The sequence below is a fragment of the Mesoplodon bidens genome (genome assembly GCF_964165515.1).
Source record: "Mesoplodon bidens genome assembly, chromosome: Y".
NCBI classification, from domain to species: domain Eukaryota; kingdom Metazoa; phylum Chordata; class Mammalia; order Artiodactyla; family Ziphiidae; genus Mesoplodon; species Mesoplodon bidens.
Genome location: NC_138180.1, coordinates 53,871,428 through 53,894,126, shown reverse-complemented (window position 1 = coordinate 53,894,126; position 22,699 = coordinate 53,871,428). Strand labels below are relative to the sequence as shown.

At 55.6% G+C, this 22,699-nt stretch overlaps 1 protein-coding gene across 4 annotated transcripts in view; it reads right to left on the bottom strand.

Annotated features, from left to right (window-relative positions):
* Window positions 1-22,699, bottom strand: part of LOC308609740 (serine/threonine-protein phosphatase 2A regulatory subunit B'' subunit beta-like) — a 56,625-nt gene that overhangs the window by 5,870 nt on the left and 28,056 nt on the right. For 2 of the 4 annotated variants that reach the window (XM_081223449.1, XM_081223448.1), the window contains 6 exons: window positions 8,226-8,329; window positions 7,884-7,986; window positions 7,064-7,138; window positions 5,510-5,596; window positions 4,281-4,437; window positions 371-419 (listed from right to left, as the gene is read on the bottom strand). In XM_081223449.1, the coding sequence (XP_081079575.1) occupies window positions 371-419; window positions 4,281-4,437; window positions 5,510-5,596; window positions 7,064-7,138; window positions 7,884-7,986; window positions 8,226-8,329 (575 nt within the window). Of the gene's footprint in view, window positions 1-370; window positions 420-4,280; window positions 4,438-5,509; window positions 5,597-7,063; window positions 7,139-7,883; window positions 7,987-8,225; window positions 8,330-16,349; window positions 16,440-22,699 lie in introns of all 4 variants that reach the window. The other 2 variants (XM_081223447.1, XM_081223450.1) reach the window with 2 other exon arrangements.

Sequence of the window (22,699 nt, the reverse complement as noted above, 5' to 3'; positions counted from 1 at the left end):
TCCCTGGGGCCCAGCTCGGGCAGGAGCAGCCGCCACGGTCACAGCCACCTCACAGCCTCTGGTGCAGGGGCCTGTGTCCCCGGACTCACGACCTCGTGGCAGAGGCGTGTATGCGTCCCAAGTTACGACCCCGTGTGACGATGGCGTGCCCCTTACATGTGACCTCATGTGGCTGGCATGTGTCCCCCGACTCGTGACCTCGTGTGACAAAGGTGTGTACGTGTGTCCCTAACTCACGACCTCCTGTGACGATGGCACGCACTCCCAGAGCACGGCCACCTCACATCAGGAGCGAATGAGCCAGAGCCGGATGTGCGTGTGCAACGTCAGCCCAAACCCTGACGAGCCCCGCTGGGCGGCTGGGACGCACCGCGTCACGGCTCCGGAGAAGATCCTGTCGATCATCTTGGTGGATATGGCTGCAAAAGAGGACGCAGGCCGTGAGCCCCGCACGCTGCTCCTGGCCCAACGTTGCGGCCCTGCAGATGGCTGGGCGGGGCCCAAGCCCAGTCAGGGGAACCCTCGGGACCAAATCTCCTGCTCCAGGCCTCCCTCGGGCGCTGCCCGGCGCGTTCCAGTCCAGGACCTGAGCCCAGAGCAAAGCCGGAGTGAAGAGCTGGCCCAGGGGCCCCAAGACAGAGCGGCCGGTAAAGGCAGGACGCGCACGTCCACCCTCTCAGAGGCTCTGCTTCCAAACACTGTTTGTTGTGATCAGCACACAAGTGCGTCCAACCCCCAGGCAACTAAGAGGATGAAAGAGTGAAAGACATCAAATTAGTCGGCTGGGGCTGCCATAACGAAGCACCGCAGACGGGGCGGCTTAAACAGCACATGTTATGTCTCCCCCATCCCGAAGGCTGGAGTCTGAGATCCCGGTGTGGGCAGGGCTGGTCCCTCCCGAGGCCTCTCTCCTGGGCGTGTAGACGGCCGTCTCCGCCCTGTGTCCTCCCAGGGTCGTCCCTCTGTGTGTGTCTGTGTCCTGATCTCCTCTTCTTATAAGGACACCAGTCCTCTGGGATCAGGACCCACCCTAGTGACCTCACTGTACCTTCGTCCCCTCTTTAAAGGCCCCATCTCCAAATACAGTCACATCCTGAGGTCCCGGGGGTCAGGGCTTCATCGTGTAAATTTTGGGGACACTTTGCAGCCCATATCCAAGATCTATAACCACGAAAATGGAGAAATAAAGACAAAGTGTCTTTTCCCCCAAGTCATCCTGCCTCAATGAAAGTCACCTCTAATGGGAAATGACTGGATGGTATCAGAGGCTGAACAGTGTTTCTCAGAAAGAGATGTCCACATCCTCACTCCTGGGCTGTGAACAGGACCTTATATGGAAACAGGGTCTCTGCAGATGTGATGCAGTGAAGGGTCTGAGATGAGGTCCTCCTGGAGGAGGGTGGCCCTACATCCAATGACAGGGTCCTTCTAAGACACGGAAGAGGAGAGACCCAGACACAGAGGAGAAGCCCCGTGAAGACAAGAGGCAGAGATGGGAGGGAGGCGGCCCCAAGCCCAGGGACGCCTGGAGCCCCCAGAAGCTGGAAGAGGCGGGAAGGACCCTGCCCTGGAGCCTCTGGAGGGACCACAGCCCTGGGACACCCTGACCTCAGACGTCTGGTCCCCAGGCTGGGGGAGGATGGATTTTAAGCCCCTGATTTGCGCTCATCCGATACAGCCGCCTCAGGAATCCCCTCCTGGAAGACAGTCCTTCATAAATGCGTTGATTTTGGACCTCTGGCCTCAGAACTGGGAGGATGATTTCCTGTTCTTTGAGGGTCCGCCCCCACCGCCCGCCATGACGACAGCCCCAGGGACCTGCACAGCTGACTCACTCACTGCCACGGCCGGCAATCTGGGAGCAGAGCCCGCTCGTCCGTGGGACCCGCGACAGGTCAGCCCTGCCTCTCCGCCCACCCCTCCCCATGACGTAAGGGGGAGCCCCGCCGCCTCTCACGCAGGACCTGGCAGGCCAGGAACCGGCAGGTGGAAGCGGGGGGACGCGTCACGGCGCTCACGTCCACAGCTGGGGGGCTGTGCCCGAAGCCACCCAGTGTCCTGTGCTGGCCGCAAGACCACGGTCCCCACAGTCGGTCGTGTCTCGAGGCCACAATGCCACCAGCCCTGGCTGGTGACAAAGCCCCGACACCGGTCCCACGAGATGCCCTGACGTGAGACCTCGACGGGGTGGACACAGGGACACGGGGATGTGGGCCCCAGGAGAGGGTTGTGGGGACGGGCGGGGACAGGTGACCCCCGATCTGGGGAACCACGTGCCGGCCACCACGGGTCTGTGCCTGGAGCTATTCCCGAGATCACAGAGGGAGTTGGAGTTGAGACCAGGCGTCGACTTTAGGGACCGAGTTGAGAGAGACCCATGTCCGCTCAGGCGTCCACAAGCCAGCGCTCACGGCACCCTCGCGAGGCCAGTCTGAGAGATACAGCAAGCAGACGGTGCCCTGGGGAGCTCACATCAGGGGACCATCCGGGCCCCATCGACCACAGATGAAACACACGCCCGGAGAATCAGAAATTCGGGCGTGTGTGTGGGTACGTGAAAAATCCGTTACATGAAAACGTGCAGTCTTAAGAAAACTGTTTCTAAAACTAAGAACCCACGGCGCACTTAAATTCTGGCCCACTCTGTGCACCCTGAGCATGTGACTTCTTGTCACAGGAGGTGGGAGGTGATCATTTTCTCTTATCACAGAAGCGTTTACACTGGATCCCCCCGCTGCTCCTGAGCTGTGCGCAGGCCACAGTTCACCTTCTCAAGCCTCTGTGATGAGAACGCACGGAAGCTCAGCCAAACCCAGAAGCCAGAAGTGAAACCTCTCAGGGAACCGCGTCTCTGCTCCGCCGTTCCGGGCCCTCAGAATGGCTCCTGGAGGCCGCCGCCGCCGTCCCACCCGCTGCAGCCCAAGTGGCCCCGAGCTGGAATTTGGCCTCGGGACGGTGCCCAGAGCCATCCACGCAGACAGGGCACCATCCACTCCGCGGACAGGCCGCTCGAGGCCCCAACACAGAGCAGGAAGCCGCGGGAGGAGGGAGGGAGGGAGGGGGGGAACGCTGCCCCACCTGCAGAACAGGTGTTTGCTCAGCTACAGGAACAGGTGCTGGGAGCTCAGGGCGACACCCAGACTGGCCCACGCCAGGGCTCATCAGGAGACCTGGCGTGAAATGACGGGTGAGGTGGCCCCCAAATACCTGAGGACAAATGGAGGGGAGGTGGGGCGGGGAGAGCCGGGGGATGGACGGATGCGGCCTGTGTGGGGCAGCCGCTACCTCTGCTCAGGACGGGGGCTCCACGCCCCCCAGAGAGCGCCTCCACCAACGGCAGGACCTGTGCGTCCCAGTCCCCGCAGGTCCTGTGCTGTGTCCCGTGCCCGCCCCGGTCCCTGTGGGTCCTGTGCTGTGTCCCGTGCCCGCCCCGTTCCCCATGTGTCCTGTGCTGCGTCCCGTGTCCGCCCCGGTCCCCATGTGTCCCGTGCTGTGTCCCATGTCTGCCCCATTCCCCATGCATCCTGTGCCGTGTCCGGTGTCCATCCCGGTCCCCGTGGGTCCTCTGCTGTGTCCCGTGTCCGCCCCGGTCCCCGTGGGTCTTGTGCTGTGTACCGTGTCCGCCCCGTTCCCCATGCATCCCGTGCTCTGTCCCGTGTCAGCCCCGTTCCACATGTGTCCTGTGCTGTGTCCGGTGTCCGTACCGGTCCCCATGCGTCCTGTGCCGTGTCCTGTGTCTGCCCCATGCCCCACGCGTCCTGTACTGTGTCCCGTGCTGTGTCCCGGTCCCCATGTGTCCCGTGCTGTGTCCCGTGTCTGCCCCATTCCCCATGCATCCTGTGCAGTGTCCAGTGTCCGTCCCAGTCCCCGTGGGTCTTCTGCTGTGTCCCGTGTCCGCCCCGGTCCCCACGTGTCCCGTGCTCTGTCCCGTCTCTGCTCCATTCCACGTGTCCTGTGCCGTGTCTGGTGTCCGTCCCGGTCCCCAGGGTCCTGTGCTGTGTCCCATGTCCGCCCCAGTCCCCATGCGTCCTGTGGCGTTTCCCGTGTCCGCCCCGGTCCCCAGGGTTCTGTGCCGTGTCCTGTGTCCGCCCCGGTCCCCAGGGTCCTGTGCTGTGTCCCTGTCTCCCGTGTGTCCTGCAGGAGGACACCAGAGGCAGTACAAGGTTCAGGCCTCGAGGGTCAGGGAAGGCAGCCATGCTGGTCTCCCTGGAGACGCAGGAGCCCAAGGGCAGCGCCCGCCCCAGTGCTGTGTCCCTGCTGCCCGCAGGCCACGTCCTCACCGTGGTCATTGTGCCGGGCCAGGTCCTGCGCGTCAATGAGCAGGTCGTGGTCCGTGTCCAGCTCCCAGAACTTGCAGTAGATGACGTAGAAGTGCTCGTAGGAGAAGAACTCCGTCAGCTGGTTGATGTCCACCTCATCTTCCAGGAGCGCCACGTTCTGCCACGACAAACCCAGAAAACCACTGCCAGGCACCCCCGGCTGCAGCGTGGGGACGGGCCTCCCGCAGGTGGGAGCCCCCCCAGGAGTCTCACGTCATGAGGGCGGAGGGTCAGAGCTGGTGGAGACCTGCTTGAGGGCTGGGAGCCCAGCACCCAGGTCGGGGTGCACCTGGTCAGGGCCGCGAGACTGCAGCACGGAGCAGCCCAGGCACGTTTGCTCCCGTGGCCGGGGGCTCCCGAGGCGAGCGGGTCGGCCCCGCCCTTGCTGTCATGCAAGGTCCACAGAACCCGGGTGCACCCGCTCCCCAGAGGGCGGGGCCGTGCCTCCGGGACGGACGAGGGCAAAGGAAGGGCACACGACGAACGGAAGAAGAAAAAGCGTGGGCGGGTGGATAAGTGAGAGGCAGGACAATGAACGGATGACGGACGAGTCAGGGGGTGAGGGGTGGATGACGGTGGAGGGCTGGAAGGTGGGTGGGGTGACGACGACAGGTGGGCAGGTGAACGGGGTGACCGCTGGGAAGCTGGGTGCTGGGTGGGTGGAGGGAGGGGGAGGGAGGCTGGGAGGGCGGACAGACGGATGACCCGGGGTTGGTGTAGCGATGGGTTATGGTGGTGGGGGACGGATGCAGGGACAGGCGATAGGGTCGGGGAGGAGTGGGTAATGGCCGGGCGGGGGGACAAGAAAGAAGGTGGACGACGGGTGGGTGGACTGCATGGGAGGAATAGGTGATGCGTCAGTCGATGGAGGGACGGGTGACAGGCTGGTGGGTGCAGGGAGACACGACGGGTGGGCGGACCGACGGACGACGTGTATGTGGGTAAAGAATGCGCTGCTGGCGTGTGGGTGGAGAAATGGATGGCGCTAGGGAAGGGAGGGAGGGGGTCCGGGTGGGGTAATGAGGACAGCTGGGTAGACGAGTGGGGTGACCGCTGCCAGGCTGGGGGAGGGATGGGGCATTGATGGGGGGCGGGTGCGGGGGGGTGGATGGGTCGCGGTGGAAACTGGGGAGGATGAGTGGGCGGCGCATGCAGGAGGCCCCGTGTCCCCTCGGCCAGCCGCCACACACCTGCAGGAACGTGCTCCTCCGGAGCTCTGCGCACGTGATCCTCCCGGACCAAGACCTGTTGACCGTGTAGAAGATCCTCTGTATGACCTGTAGGAGGAGGCCCGTCGGCTAAGCACTGGGACGTTGGGCGCTGGGGGCCCCGCACGTGACTGTGCAGCAACCCCACGTGTGGTCCTGCAGGTACCCGGCCTGGGACCTCGCCTACGAACTCCTGCCTGGCCTCACCAGGAGCTCCGCACCCTGGACCGCAGGGCCCCGTGTCGCCGGCAGAGGGCGACCGCCCCGCACATCATCAGACGGGGGTGGTGGGGGGAGCAGTCCCGCCTCCAGCTGCAGGGAGGACACAGGTGGCAGGAGAAGCGGACCCGCTGCCACGTGCGGGGGGACGTCCGGGTGAGACGGCCGCCCCTGAGCTGGGACGGCGTGGGCACGGAGTTCCTGCGTGGCTGGGAGCCCGTCTTACACTGCAGGTGGTTTGAGAGACTGCCCCCAACGCTTCCACGGACACTCAACTGACCACTGAGTGAAAAACGTTAACTTAAGGCCAGAGAGTGCCCCTGCCCCCTGCACAGTGAGGCCCACCTTGGCCACGGGGCTCAGCTCCGCTCCCAGGTGGGGATGTCCCCACCTGTGATACCCCTCGCCTGTCCCTGTCACGGGCCGTCCCCTCACCTGCCCTCCTCCCGGGGCATCCCCGCCAACCTGTCCTCGTCCGAGACATCCCCTCCCCCCCTCCCTGCTGGAGGCTGTCCCCTCCCCCCGGACGTGCCCTGCCTTCTTGTCCTGTCTGCACAGGGAGGTCGGGGCATGGGAACGGAGCACCTGGAGCACAGCCCCGTTCCCACGCTGCGCTCCCTGCCGCCGCTGGAATGAGGCACGGCTCCGGGGACCGCTCCTCGGCCACGAGCCCTCAGGGCGACGCGGACCGGTGAGGGGGCGGAGGGAGGCCTGGGGAGCCGCGGGCACGCGGACTGCCACGAGCGTCCGCTCCGCGCCGCACGACAAGCGCGCCCCCGGCCGGCGTGCCATGGGGCCGCCGCGCCGCCCGCCTCCACCTACAGCCGGAGGGCGTCCTCCCCCCGTGACCTCAGACCGGGGCGGGGGCTGGGCCACGGGGTCCTCGTGTCCCCGAGCCAGGCCGGCACCCCGCCTGCAGCGCTCAGAGCGCCGCGCTCCAACTCGCTGGGAGTGCTTGCCTGGACCCGAGGAGACCGGGCCCTCAGGAGGAGGGTCCCGGGCGTCCTCTGAGGCCCCTCCTGCCCAGAGAGGGAGACCGCTGGGTCTCTGGACGTCCCCTCGCCTGCCCCGCCCTGTCTGACCCCGGGGCACGCGGCCAGGACCACCCAGGCTCTCGCTGAGTGCGCCCAGCTGGGGACCCAGGGGGGATACACAACCCGCCCGCGCCCGAGGCCCACACCCGCTTCCTGGTGAGAAAGCGGGCCGTAAAGGGCCATGGGTCCAGGAGCTGGGTGTCCATTCCCTCACGGTGGGCCTGGAGCCCGGGCCTCAGGCGCCCACGGAAGCCACAGGGGCAGCGGACGTGCTCGTACTCACTGTGGTGATGTAGCGGGAGTGGAACTCTGACGCTTCCTTCAGGAATGCCAAGCCCGGGTGGGTGTTCACCACGTCCTGCACATGGGGGACAGGACACGGCCCTGGGATGTGCTGCCAGGCCCAGGGATAAGAACGCACGTGTCCACCACCAACATCCAGCTTCACACATCCAGCCACAGAGCCGCTCACGCGTCACCCCAAACACACGGTTACATGAAATCACATCAAATTAACGGATCACACAGAATCATCTGGGCCACGAGCTAAGGAAGCACGTCACCTCTCGCGGCCAAGGGTAATAATCTGACACGTGGAAATGTATAAAAGACCACTGTGGAAGTCCATCCCGGATTCTGAGAAAGAAACCTTGCGATATCCTCACTCAACAGACCACTGCAGTCCCAGGAACCCTTTAAGTCTCTTCCATTCAAATGGTTTTGGTAACTTTGGTTACTCCGTGTTCACGGGAAACACGCGGGTAACCAGGGACCGCCTTCGATTCTCCTCTACAGGATGTAACACAGAGCGCTAAATAAAACCGTGTTTACAGGAACCAGAACGGCATTTGGAAACAAGCGTTCTGCAAACCGCGACCGGCCGGGGTGCCCGGCGCCCCGAAGGTGCTAAGCCCTGTCCAGCTCCACGCTCCGCAGGCTCAGGTGTGGAGCTGTCCACGCCGTCCTGCCTCTCACGTGGGTTTGGAGGGGCTGCATGGAGCCAGCTTCGGAGGAGCCCGCCCGCCCGCCCCTGGGGTGCAGACACTGGGGCGCTCCTGCGAGGAGGGGGCAAGGGCGTGTGCGGCGGGGAGGCGGGGCCGCACCTGCAAGAAGGGGACGAAGTCCTCCTGCGCCAGGGAGTTGCCGCCGGGGCTCGTGAGCAGGTGGACGAACTTGGCCGCGTCATCGTGACAGCTCTGGAGCATCCTGGGCGACAGAGAGCACCCTGGCTGCACCCCGCGCGCGCGTCCACAGGCCCCTCCCCAGACTCCGGGGTCGGGTGCTCCGTGAGGACGGGCACAGACGGATGGGGCCCCGCAAGGGACACGACGGCCGTGCCGGGCACCCCTGGACATCCGTCTCATTCCCTTACTGTCCCGGCCGCAGGAGCACCGGCCAGTGGAGGCAGAGGCACGGCCGGGCCACCATCCCGCCCCGGGACTCACTTTCTCCACATGGCGACGAACTTGTGCACGGAGACGGAGCCCGTGCGCTCTCCCCCGGCGCCGCAGAAGAGCGGCCCCTTCCAGTAGAGCGGGCAGCCGCAGGCCTGCGGGGGGAAGGGGGGACGACACAGGGTTAGCGCGCGCTGGGACCCCGGCTGCCCGAGCCCCCGAGGCGGCCGGGCGCGCACCGCGTGCAGACAGCCCTACCGCGCAGCCCAGCGCCTGCGCCAGCCGCAGGGGCCTCGGGGGGAGGAGCAGCCTCTCCCAGTGGACACTCCGGAGACGCTGACGGAAACGGCGCTCCCGAGTACGGGGCACAAACCACCCGCCCCAACTGGTGGCGGCTCATAAGCAGCTGTACAGAGGCAACGAGCACGTCCCCAGCCCTGAACGTGCAGCACCTCCGATGATGCGTCAGGACGGCGTAAACGACAGAGCAGGTCAGGAGATGCTCGGGGTACGACAAGGCCGAGGCTGCGGCCCGGGCACATCTCCGGGGTCGGGGCGACCGCAGGGCCGTCAGCGCAGGTGCTGACCGGGAAGCAGGCGGGAAACCTGCGCTCTGAGCTTCCCTCCCGAAGACGCAGAAGAAGGGCGGAAACAACGAAGGCTGAGAGAAGAGACAGAGAGGGCGGATCCGCGACAGAGAAAAGCCAGCACGGCCGAGCCAGCTCTGCGGAAAGCCTCTACGCTGGCAACAGCCCTCAGCGACACTCCTGCAGGAGCAGAAAAAGGAGGCGCGCGCTCCGCACATCAGCGGTCACTGCAGAGCCCACCAGCGCCGCGCAGACAGGCAGTGGACACTCCCAGCAGTGGAGGCCGGGCAACGCGACAACTGCAGGCGAACGGGCGGACTCCTGACTAGTGAACGTGTCTAACCAGAACTGACAACGGACATCAGACGGTTCTACATTTCAAGAGAGCGAACCCGTGGCTTAAAACCTTCCCACTGAGAAAATCCCGGGCCCAGCTTTAGGGAAGAAATCACGTGGATGTACCCACACTCTTCCAGAGAATGGAAACAAGGGACGTCTCCCAACTCCTGTTACGAGGCTGCACGTCCTGGACCCGGACACCTGTGAAGGGAGATCAGGCGCCCTCAGCTCCCAGGAACAGAGACGCCAACATCCCCCACAAATCCAGGCCGCCAAATCAAATCCAGCAGTAAAAAAAAAAAAAAAGAAAAATTACAGTGAAACAAACAACAGGCCAGGAAACTTAAGAACAGGAGGGAACACAGCACTGTAATTGGGGGTGTACACAGGAGCCCATGGCTCGCATCTGCACGTGGGGAAGCGCGCAGGCCAGCTCTGCCCTGAGCTGGAACGGGACAGGCTCCACCAGCAGAGATGGAGGAGGGGACGCTCGGGGCAGAGACAAAGGCGAAACTGGTCATTCAAAAATACGTGACGGTAGGGAGAATTCCGAAAGGGTTACGAAATACCAGAATGACACTAAGTCCCCTACACATGAACGAGTTCCATCCCGAGAGCACGTTCCGAAGTCCAGTTTGTCCGTAAGTCCAACAAAGTCAGCCTAGGTACCCAACTAACACAATCGGCTGCATAGTACTGAACTGTAACAGGTTTCTAATGCTTTCCATGCAAATGATACATTAAAAACAAACACAAAAGATGAAAAAAACATTTTTACAGTCCCTTGAAAAGTACAGTAGTGCAGTACAACAGCTGGCACATGGGGGCTGGCATCGAGGGAAAAGGCCAGAAGGGTTACTGCCTGGAGGAGGGGGAGGAGGTGGGAGATGGTAGAGCTGAAGGGTCGCCAGCAGTACCCGGCGGAGGGCCAGCTGCAGTGCCACTCGCACTCGTGCCTGACGCTGACAGGAAGCCCGTTTGCATCTCGAAACGTTCCCAACTTGAAGGTTGTGTACGTAGGGGACTCACGTGTAACAGAAAACCAGCAAAGCTGCGGGATCCCAGGACAATGTACAAAAATCAATTATATTTCCACACACTGGCAACAAGCAATTAGAAAATAAAAAATGTTAACAGTGCTGTCCATGAAAAGCATAAAAAACATCAACCTACAGGTAAACGTAACTGAAAGTGCGAGATCTCTACAAAGGGAACGAGAAAGCGTGGCTGGGAGAGATCAAAGACCCCCCAAATGGAGGGACAGACCATACAGATTCCTGGACTGGACACTTAATGCTGCTGACACATTTTGGACCGGAGACGTTATTACAGGAACAGGCGTTAGTTTCTGCAAAAATCCCCCGGTCAATAATGTGTTAAAATGTCAACTGTTCCCCAGATGACCCACAGATTCAACGCAAAGCCAATGCACACCCAGCAAGGTGTGTTTTGCAGAAATCAAGCAGCTCATTCAAAGCCCACATGCAAACGCACACGACTGTCAAGCCTTCCGTGCAGTCACAGCAGTGAGGCTGTGCATCAGGGCAAAGAGGAAGTGGCCAGTTTAGGGTCAGACCCCCCACGTGCCACCCACCAACTCAGCACACAGACAAAGCTGGCGGCAGCTCAGAGGGAACGAGTGTCTCTAGTGAGAGCCCAGCTGGTCAGCGGGGCAACTCTACAAAACCATGAGGGAGGGATCCCAGCCCCAAGCGTGGACGGTGAAACTCCAGAAGGAAATGTAGGAGATCGTCCCGATGCTGGAGAAGCAAAGGTTCCCTAAACGTGACTCAAACACCAAAACTCTGAAAGAGAAGGTGGGTGAGCTGAACCGCTTCCCCACCAGAACTCCGGGGCAGAGGTCACCGAGAGCATAAAAACAAGCCGCAGACCAGGAAAACGTTCGCAGGGCATTATCCTGACAAAGAGGTCACACACAGACTTTAAAGCAAAGGTACAGGAAAAAAGGCAAAGGGCCCAAGAGAGCGACAGGCCCTGCAGGGAAAAGGGTGTGAACACGGCCAGGACTCCGGAGGGAGAGGCAGAGGAAAGGCGCAAACCGGGTCCCCACAGAAGCCCACACGGGCGATGGCGCTCACAGGACCCGGGTCACGGGCATCGCCCGCAGGTCGGGGAGCTGCCGGCAGATAGTCTGGCAGGACGCACCGCCCGACCCGAGCACCGGCCATGCACGCCCGTGGCCAGGGGCCGCCCTGGGGGAGACCACCGGAGTCCGCTCCTGCCCACTGCGCCAGGCCCAGAACGTACCGGCGCCTTATCCTCGGAGCCCCAGGAGGGAGCAGCCCAGCTGCGCGGGAGCCGTGCGTGTGGACGCTCTGTGGCTTCGCGCACACGCTGGGGTGGGGACCACGGGGCGAGGTTCGGGCACAGTGTGGGCTGAAAGGCCTCTGCTCCGTGCAGGTGAGCGCGCGTCCTGGGGCGACAGGCAGCAGAGGCCTCCTGCCAGGGATGCTGGCGCCAGGGCCCCAAGGGGGCTGCGTGAGCCGGGGCGTGGAGGACACTGGCTGCTCCCCGGGGCGGGAGGCCGCAGGCGGCAGGGACAGGGGAGCCAGGGGCCTCGGGCATCTCGCCTGGGGTGCTCGTGCGGACACGTGAGAGCTCGCTGGGCGGACTTGGGCGACGGCACCGTCCCGTCCCACGGCCGTGCGTCCGTCCACCGCACGGCAGTGGTGTGCCCTTGCCCGTGGGGTGACGCCTGCATTCCCGTCCCCAGACGAGCGGCGCCTGCACTTCCAGGGCCACCGCCCCCCCCACAGGCAGCTGCAGAGTCCATCCTAACGCTGTCACTGTGACCTCTGTCCGCTACCTCTCAGGACCGTCTACAAACATTCTAAGGGAACGGGAAACACCAACTCTGAAATCCAGAGGTACGAAGAAACGCGTTTAAAAATACGGTAAAATGTCACCCTGAAAGGAAAAACACACGACATGGTAAGGTTTTACAGGTTTGTAACGTCTATCTAGTGTACGTGATGGGAGACCCGGGCAAACGTCGAGGCCCGTGTCACCCCGTCAGGAGCAGTCCTGCGGTGACCCCGATCCCCGCCCTCACGCCCTTTATGGCACCCCCCGACGCCTGCGCACACACAGAGCTCTCCATCCGTCCATACAGCCTGTCCCGAACACGGCAGCATCTGGCTGGGGCCTGGGGTCTGGCTCTTCTCACGTGGCACAGGGCATCTGACGTCCACCCGTGCAGGACTCTGCATGTGGACCATGAGCAGGTGCACGCTCGTCTTTGCCCGGTTCCCCCTACGGGGCCCCTGACCGCGTGGGATCCCCTCAGAGAGGGAGTCCCAGAGCAGCTGTGCTCCCGCCACGAACACCTGGTGCCGGGAGCGTCTTCTGCTCTGATATTTGGCCTCTGCCCCCGGCTCCTGACACGGAGCCCCCAAGTCCCTTGGAATCTCCTGGGGGGACGGGAGCCTGTTTGGTCGTGGGTGGGGCTGTCCTTACAGAGCTCACGCCATGGTTCCTGAGCCAGAACTGTCAGCCCCCGGCATTCTCTGCAGAGGGCGAGGGCAGAGGCGGAGGGAAGCCTCGATCATGCGCACGGGATGAAGCCTCTGAAACACCCCCTAAGGGAGCGGGTGCGGGGGCCTTCTAAGTTAGGGAACGAATCCACCGCACCAGGACAGAGGTGCATCCCAACTCCACCAGGACAGACTGCTGCACTGGGGACCCCCGACGCCCCACCGCGACGCCTCTTCACCAGGCCGCTCACCTGCACCCCTCATCATACCCTTTATAAGGATCCCTTTATAGTGAACTGGTGTTTCCCTGAGTCCTGTGGGCTGCTGAGCAAACTGCGGAACTCAAGGGGGGGTTGTGGGAACCCCCGGAATCCAGAGCCGGTCAGATGGACACACAGGTGACAGCCTCGGAGTCGGGCCTGGCGTGTGCAATGAGGGCGGCCCTGTGGGTTCAGCAACCCCCGTGCTAACTCCAGGCCGAAGGGCTCAGAACTGGACGGACTGCAGGATGCCCAGATCAAAGCCCACGCGTGTGCTGACAGAGGCCTCCGTGCGCAGGGAAAGGAAGCGGAGACTGTCCTTCTCACGGATCAGCCGTTTGCCCCTCTCTGTGTTCAGAGAAGCGGGTCCACTGATCGCGGGCGCGCAGGCTCCCGAGAAACATGTCTCAGCAAGAACAAGAGTCGTGTCGCGATGACGGGAGAGAAGACGGGGTGTGAGGATGGAGCTGATCTGGGGACAAGAGGTCCTCACACGACACAGCCGCCCACAGAGGCACAAAGGCCACGGCCCCCAGCCCACAGCTCCCCGGGGAGACCCAGCAGCCACTCAGCATCAGGAGCAGCACCCTCTCCCGTAAGCGACGGAACAGGCAGAAGCTGCCGAAACGCCGGGACCTGGACACGCTCGGAACCCAGGGAGCAAACCGACACTCAAGGGCTGGAGGACCTTCAAGTGCACGTCTACCAAGACGACCACCCTCAGCCCAGAAAACACGTCTCAGTACATCTGGAAGCCCTGAGACCAGAGCACCCCTGCCCACGACAGAACGAAACTGGAAATCAGTAACCAAAACATGTCTAAACAAGCTGCAGGAGTTGAAAATCAAAACAACGAAATTCTAAACAACACATCGGCCAAAGGAGAAGTTACAAGACAAACACAAATGTAGTTTGCACTGAATGAGAAGGAAAAAAAAAAAACACGAACAAACCCCAAAACCAACACATCAACCGCGTGTGGGATGTCGGTCAAGCAGCACCGGAAGGAAGTCCACAGCACTGAGTGCTTGCGTGAGCAAAGCAGAAAGGCTGAGTGGACAAAGCTGCCTCATAAGAAACCGCAAGGAGACCACTTAGCCCTACTGTGAGCAGAAGCGAGGAAACAATGAGGACGGGAAATCGATGCAATAGGACATCATTACAAAAACGTCAGCGAAACCAAAAGCTAGTTCTCAGGAAAGGCCAGGAGGATGAAGAGCTCGGGGCCCAGCTGACTGAGGGTACAGACAGAGAACACCAGTGCCAACATCGCAAGGGGCAGAGGGAGGTCAGTACCGGCCCTAAACGTGCGGAATCTCATCAGCGACGTGCGCCGATAAGCTCCCCAAGTCATGGGAGCCGGGCACACACTTGAAAGACGGGGACGACCCCATCAAGTGCAGCGTCCACAACCTTCCCAGGGAGAGGATGTCCAGCCCCGATGCCGCACTGTGAATTCTGCCAACGTTTAACGTAGAACACCAGCCCACTTCCAAACACGCGGCTCCAGAAAAGAGGGCAATAGCCCAACCAAGTCTGTGAGGCCAGGCCACCCTGCTACCGAGCCAGAGAACTCACTAGACAAGGCATCTCCAGATGGGAGTTTCTCCTGAGCCGGGATTTACACCCTAACAAGACACAAGCAATCAGAATCCAAAAGCACGTAAGGAGGAAGAGACAGGATTTATGATGAAATGGGATTCATCCAAAGGCGCAAGGCAGCTTGAGGGAAGAAGAAAAACCACAGGAGCACTCAATACGTGCAGAAAAGCACTGGGCAAATTTCAACACGCCTTCAAGATTTTACACAGTAAAAGGGCTCTCAGCAAACTAGGTTCCTCAACCTGATACAGGACACAGGAGCAGCTGCAGCTCCCACGCTGCGTCTGCGGGGAGCGACACGCCCTGAGGCCGGGGGTTGAGGGCTATGCTGCTCCCACACCCCGAGTCAACGTCCTCACGGAGGCCCAGCCAGCACAGTGAACAAGGCAAGAAAGAGGATACAAGACACGCAGATTACAGAGGAAACGGGGACACTCTCTTGATCTGTAGAGCACCTGATCCTCTATTAGAAACTCCTAAGGAACCTGGAGAAACTGACCTGATGAGTATGTTTCGTCCAAAGTCAACACACAAAAACCAACGGTAGTTCTGTACCCTTCCAGGAACAGCCATAAACTGAAGTAAAATAAGGCTACTGACAGGATCATCAGATATGAAACACGGGCTTGTGCCCAAGTATTCATACATTTGATGAAAGATGAACATGACAAAACGGTACTGAGAGAAATTAAGGATGACTTAAAGTCTGAGAAATGTCGGGGTCATAACCCAGCAGACGCGATGTTGGAAAGGCGTGGATTGTCCCCAAATTCACCCACACACTCAAACGATCACAACCCGAATCCCAGCAGGCTTCTTTCGCAGACGTGGGAAAGGTGATTCTGAAGTTCATGTGGGAATGCAGAGACACCAGAACAGTCTCAGCACTTGAGAATCAGAGAGAAGCAGGAAAATCAGCACTGCCTGAAATGAACACAGCAGTGAAGCTACAGCAGCGGGGCCAGTGCTGTCCTGCTGTGACAGACAACCCGTCACCGACACCCAAGAGCGTCCAGGACAGACTCACGTGCAGCGGTTCCTGTCGGAAGGAGGTGCCGAGGCAAGTCAGCAGGAGGACGAGGTGCCCAACGAGCGGGTCTGGGGCCACTGGACTCCGTGTGCACAGATGCACCTTCCCTCCTACCCCACGTGTGCCAGTACCCAGCTCAGAGTGGAGCAGAGACCTGAAGCGAAGAGGCACCCGAATCGGCCTTGAGAAGAAAACACAAGAGAAAAATCCTACTGGCCTTGGATTTGCCAACACTTCCCATCAAGGATACAAATGCATAAACCAAGTAGGGAAAAAATCTGAAAACTGGACACAATCAAAATGCAAAACGTTTGCAATTCCAAAGACTGTTACGACATCAGAAAGACAAGTGAACATGGGGAGAAAACGTCTGCTACACAGCACCTCTGACGAGGGCTTGTATCCAGAATGCATGCAAAGCACATATAACTCAATAGTAAGAAAACGCCAGATTTTTAAATGGGCAAATCATCTGAACAGGCGTGTCATCAAAGAAGACATTCAATGATAAATGGGCACATTTAAAAGATGCTCACCCAGTACTGTCAGTCATTAGAAATGTGCAAATTACAAGTTATCTCCATATACCCAAGAGGATAGAGCTGTGGTCTGAATGTTTGTGTCCGCCCCCCACGGCCCGTGCAAAGTTCTTATGTTGAAACTTAATCCCCGAGGTGATGGTGTCAGGAGGTGGAGGCTTTGGGAGGTGAGGAGGTCATGAGGGTGGTGCCCTATGAACGGGATTAGTGTCCTTAGCAAAGGGACTCCAGAGAGCTCCCTCACCGCTTCCTCCATGCGAGGGCACAGCGAGAAACTTCTGTACCCCAGAGGACAGCCCTCACCAGAACCAGCCCTGCTGACACCTTGATCTCAGACGTCCAGCCTCCAGAACTATGAGGAGTAAACTTCTGTTGTTTATAAGCCACCCGGTCTGCAGGATTTGGTACATCAGCCTGAACCAAGACAAATGGCTACAATTAAAGAGAGAGAAAAGCAAGCGTGCTGAGGATGTGGAGCGACGGGAACCCACACGTGCTGCTGGGGATGCAAGACGGCGCAGCTGCCGTGGAAATCAGCTGGGTTGTCCCTCGGTAAGTCAAACACAGAATTACCATATGACCCAGCAATTCCACTCCTAGGTATGTGTACACACACACACACACCACTGCCCACCCCCTCCCCATAGCCAAAAGAACTGAAAACGGGACCTCACACAAACACTCATACTCAAAAGTTCACAGTAGCACTGCTCACAGCAGCCAAAAGGTGAAAACCACCAAACGCCCATCTATGGATGGTGGAATAAGCAGAATGGGGTCCAAGCACCTAATGGAATATGACCCAGCCATGAAAAGGAGTGAAGCTCTGACACAGGCTACCACACGGATGGACCTTGAGGACATGATGCCAAGTAAAGGAAGGAAGTCAGACACAGGACAATTAGTGTATGGCTCCATCAATATGAAATATTTAGAATAGGCAAATCCACCGAGACAAGAAGCAGATGAGTGGTGTCAGGGGCTGGGGGAGGGGGAAGGCCGTGACTGCCAAGGGGCCCAGAGCTTCTTTTGGGGTGATGAGAGTGTTCTGGAACTAGACAGTGGTAAGGGTCATGCAACACTGTGTATGTAATAAGGGGCTCTAAATTTTAGATTTTAGAATGGCTAACATGCCGATAGATTTTTATGTGAATTTTACCACAATTAAAAAAAATAAGTACCTACTCTGTGATTCTGTTTACATGAAGTTCTAGGAAACTCCACTCCACAGTGACAGAAAGTAGACCAGTGGGGGCCTGGGGCTGGGCCAGGATGGACTGGAAAGAAGCCAAGTTTGGGGGATGCTGGAAATGCTTCTCATCTCAATTGTCTGCCTAGCTTCATGGGGATTCACACACATCAAAGCTCACTAAATGGTACACAGTAAACATCTACTGTTTACCTCACATCAGTTATACCTCAAGAGAGCTGCCAAAAAAAGAAAAAGATGCTGATGAGAAACAAACACATAACCAGGGATTGAACATAATCATTAGGGAAATGAGACACGAAGCCACAGTAAGTGACCTCTGCACAGGCACCAGCTCGGCTAAAGTTAAAAAGCGTCAACACCAAGTGCTGACAGCTTACAGAGCAACTGGCGTCTCACACACTGCTGGCTGGACACACATAACGGACAGTCACACTGGAAGACAGTTTTACAGTTTCTTATAAAATTAAAGATATAGTCACCAGATGACCAAGCAATTCAACTCTGTAGCATTTCTTACCTCAGAGAACTTGCAAAGGTGTTGCACAAATCCTGTGTACAGACATACACAACAGCTTTATTCATGAGACAAAACTGGGAACAACCTTTCATCCACCAGTAAACAGATACACCAAGGGACATGCGTGCACAGAATGCTACTCAGCAGTAAATGCTAAGGACAAACATTGACGATTAGGCTGGGTGAAAGAGGCCAGAAAAACCCAAGACAACCCACCACATGATCCCATTCATGTGAAATTCTAGAAGAGGCAAAACAACAGCACCATAGGGCCAGGGAGTGAGGGTGAGGTAGGCCAGGACCTGGGACCCTTTGCTGCAGGGCTTGCACATGGACAAATGTCTCCTCCAGCAACAGATAAAATAAACTACAAGGGACTAAAAATAACTGCACACACGTGCAGCTGGGGCAAATTATGAACAAGACACAAGAAAGTCAGAACCTAACTGTCACTTCTGCGGTGCCAGGAGCAAAAGCAGGGTCCTGCACCCATGATCCCTGTACACGGCACCACCAAAGGGGTGGGCAGATGCCCAAGCCACTCCCTCTGGCCCAACCCACTGATCAAGGAGTCCAAGGGACGTCCCTGGGAATTAGTGTTCCCTACCTTGCCGGTGATGTGGATCCACAGGGGTGAACATTTATCAAATTCCGTCAAACTGTATACTTAGAACTGGGGAGTCTAACTCTGTGTCAATTATATCTCAATAAAGCTGACTGAAAAATAACTGTTCAAGAAGCTGGAAAAAAGTGACAATAGAAAAAATGTAAGAAAGTAACAAAAATGAAAGCAGAGGTTCATGAAGGAGATGAACAAAAAATTATTCAATGAAGCTGACAGATTCTTATCTGAAAAAATATAAATTAACCTCTAGCATGACTAGTCAAAAGGAATCAGAGATAAATAACCCTACAAAGACAAAGGGTCAAATGTTCAGATTTGATGTTCTTGGATTGAAAGAATCGATGCTGCCAAAATGAATATACTACCCAAGGCAATCTACAGATTCAATGCAAACCCTATCAATTTACCAATGGCATTTTTCGTAGAACTAGAAGAAAAAATTTTTAAATTTATATGGAAACACAAAGACCCCCAAATAACCAAAGCAATCTTGAGAAAGAAAAACAGAGCTGGAGGAATCAGGCTCCCTGGCTTTGGACTACACTACAAAGCTACAGTAATCATAACAGTATGGTCCTGGCATAAAAACAGACACACGATTCAATGGAACAGAATAGAAAGCCCAGAGACAAACCCATGCACCTATGGTCAATTAACCTATGACAAAGGAGGCAAGAATATACAATGGAGAAAAGACAGTCTCTTCAATAAGTGGTGCTGGGAAAGCTGGACAGCTACATGTAAAAGAAATAAATTAGAACACTGTGTAATACCATACACAAAAAAAGCTCAAAATGGATTAAAGACCTAAATGTAAGACCGGATATTATAAAACTCTTAGAGGAAAACAAAGACAGCCACTCTGGCATAAATCACAGCAGTATCTTTTTGGACCTAGCTCCCAGAGTAATGAAAATAAAAACAAAAATAAACAAATGGGACCTAATTAAACTTACAAGCTCTTGCATAGCAAAGGAAACCATCAAAACAAAACAAAAAGACAACACACAGAGTGGGAGAAAACATTTGCAAACGAAGCAACTGACAAAGGATTTATCTCCAAAATATACAAACAGCTCATGCAGCTCAGTATGAAAGAAAACAACGCAATTGAAAACTGGGCAGAAGACCTAAATAGACACTTCTCCGTAGAAGACATACAAATGGACAAAAAGCACATGAAAAGATGCTCAACATCGATAACTATCAGAGAAATGTAAATCAAAACTACAACGAGGTATCACCTCACACTGGTCAGAATGGCAATTGTTAAAAAATGTACAAACAATAAATGCTGGAGAGGGTGTGGAGGAAAGGGAACCCTCCTACACTACCAGTGGGAATGAAAGTTGGTGCAGCCACTGTGGAGAACAGTGTGGAGGTTCCTCAGAAACCTAAAAACAGAGTTGCCATGTGATCCAGCCAACCCACTCCAGGGCATATATCCAAAGAAAACCACAATTTGAAAAGATAAACGCACCCCAATGTTCATTACAGCACTATTTACAATAGCCAAGATATGGAAGCAACCTAAACATCCATCAACAGGTGAACGGATAAAGATGTGGTACATACGTACAATGGAATATGACTCAGCCATCAAAGAGAATGAAATAATGCCATTTGCAGCAACATGGATGGACCTAGAAATGATCATACTAAGTGAAGTAAGTGAGACAGAGAAAGACAAATACCATATGATATCACTTATATGTGGAATCTAAAAAATGATACAAATGAACTTATTAACAAAACAGAAACAGACTCACAGACTTAGAAAACAAACTTATGGCTACCAAAGGGGAAAGGCAACGGGGAGGGATAAATTAGGGGTTTGGAGTTAACCTATACACCCTACTACATACAAGACAGATAATCAACAAGGACATACTGTATAGCACAGGGAACTCTACTGAATATTGTGTAATAACCTAAGTGGGAAAAAAATTCTGAAAAACAAATAGGTATATGTATAAGTGAATCACTTTGTTGTACACCTGAAACTAACACAACATTGTATATCAACTATACTCCAAAAGAAAACAAAAATTGTAAAAGAATCATACAAGAAGATAAGGAAAAGCTTTAGAATAATACATTTATAATCATGCCAAGGATTGTTTTAGAAAAAAACATAAATAACCAAAATCGACCCCAGAAAGTAAAACCCTTAATAAAGCAGTAACGTTAAAGGAAATTAAAACTCAAAGAGGAAAATGTGGAGGAAAGAGATCACGGTGGAGGAGGAGAAGGACGAGAAGGACGTGGAACTCACGTCCTCCCACAAATACATGAAAAATCCACCTGCGTGTGGAACAGCTCTCACCGAACACCTACTGCACGCTGGCAGAAGACCTCAGACTTCAGAAAGGGCAAGAAAATCTCCATGGAACCAGGCAGGGCAAAACAAAGAAGAAGAGAAAAAGAGAGAGAGAGAAAGGAATGGGGACAGGACCTGGGCCCCAGGGAGGGAGCTGTGGAAGAGGAAAGGTTCCTGCACCCTGGACAGTGCCCTCGCTGGCAGGGAGATCAGCGTGGACAAAGAAGGAGCTTCAGGGCCTCAGAGAGAGCACAACAGCAGGTCTGCAAAAGGCAACACAGACAGTGACCTGCACATACGGTGCTCACTGCTGCCCTGTGCTCCCCAGACTGAGACACCCGTCCACTGGGGCGGGCGGGGGCTGGGTGCTGAAGCTTGGGCTTCAGAGGTCAGACCCAGGGAGAGGATGGGGGTTGGCCTGCCGATGCAGGGGACACGGGTTTGTGCCCCGGTCCAGGAGGATCCCACATGCCGCTGAGCGGCTGCGCCCGCGAGCCATGGCCGCTGAGCCTGCGCGTCCGGAGCCTGTGCTCCGCAACGGGAGAGGCCACAACAGTGAGAGGCCCATGTACCACACACACACACAAAAAAAACCTAGGAAAAAATCAATAAGACCAAAAGCTTGTTCTTTGAAAGGGTAACAAACCCAACAAAAATTGACAAACCTCTGGCCAGGCTCACCAAAAAAAGAGAGAAGACTCAAACAAAATAAGAAATGAAAAAGGAGAAATATCAACCAATACCACAGAAATACAAAAAACCGTAACAGAATACTATGAACAACTATATGCCAACACATTCGACAACTTAGAAGAGATGGACAACTTTCTAGAAACATAAAACCCACCAAAATTGAATCACAAGAAATAAGATACTTTGAAAGCCTGAAAACTGGAAGTGAAATAGAATCTGTAATAAAAAAAACTCCATACAAACAAAAGTCCAGGACCAGATGGCTTCACAGGCAAATTCTACCAAACATACAAAGAACTTTTACCAATCCTTCTCAAACTCTTTCAAAAGACTGAAGAGGAGGGAATACCCCAAAGACATTCTATGAAGCCACCATCGACCCAATACCAAAACCAGACACTACCAAAAAAGAAAATTACAGGCTAATATCTTTGATGAACATAGATGTAAAAATTCTCAACAAAATACTAGCAAACTGAATCCAACAACACATAAAAAAGATCATACAACATGACCCAGTGGAGCTCATCCCAAGTTCACAAAGATGGTTCAACATATACAAATCAATGTGAAACACCACATCAACAAAAGAAAAGACAAAAACCAAATGATCATCTCAATAGATTCAGAAAAAGCACTTGACAAAATTCAACATCCATTCATGATAAAAACTCCTACCAGAATGGGTATAGAGGAAACATATCTATAAACATAATAGAAGTTATTTATGACAAACCCACAGCCGATATACACTCAACGGGGAAAAGTTAAAAGCCTTCCTGCTAAAATCTGGAACAAGGATGCCCCCTCTCACCACTTCTATTCAACATAGTATTGGAAGTCTTAGCCACAGCAATCAGACAAGAAAGAGAAACAGGTATCCAAATTGGAAGGGAAGAGGTAAACTTGTCACTATGTGCAGATGACATGATACTATATATAGAAAACCCTAAAGACGCCACACAAAAACTACTAGAACTGATAAACGAATTCAGCAAGGTACCAGGATACAAGATTAACATACAGAAATCAGTTGCATTTCTTTACACTTTAACATACAGAAATCGGATGCATTTCTTTACACTAAAAATGAAAGAGCAGAAAGTGAATGTAAAAAAAAACAAAAAAACACCAAACCCCCCCCCAAAAACTAAGGAATAAACCTGACCAAGGAGGTGAAAGACTTACATGCTGAGAACTACAAAACATTAACAGAGGAAGTTAAAGATGATTCAAAGAAATGGAAAGATATCTCATGCTCCTGGACTGGAAAAATGAGTATTGTTAAAATGGCCATACTGCCCAA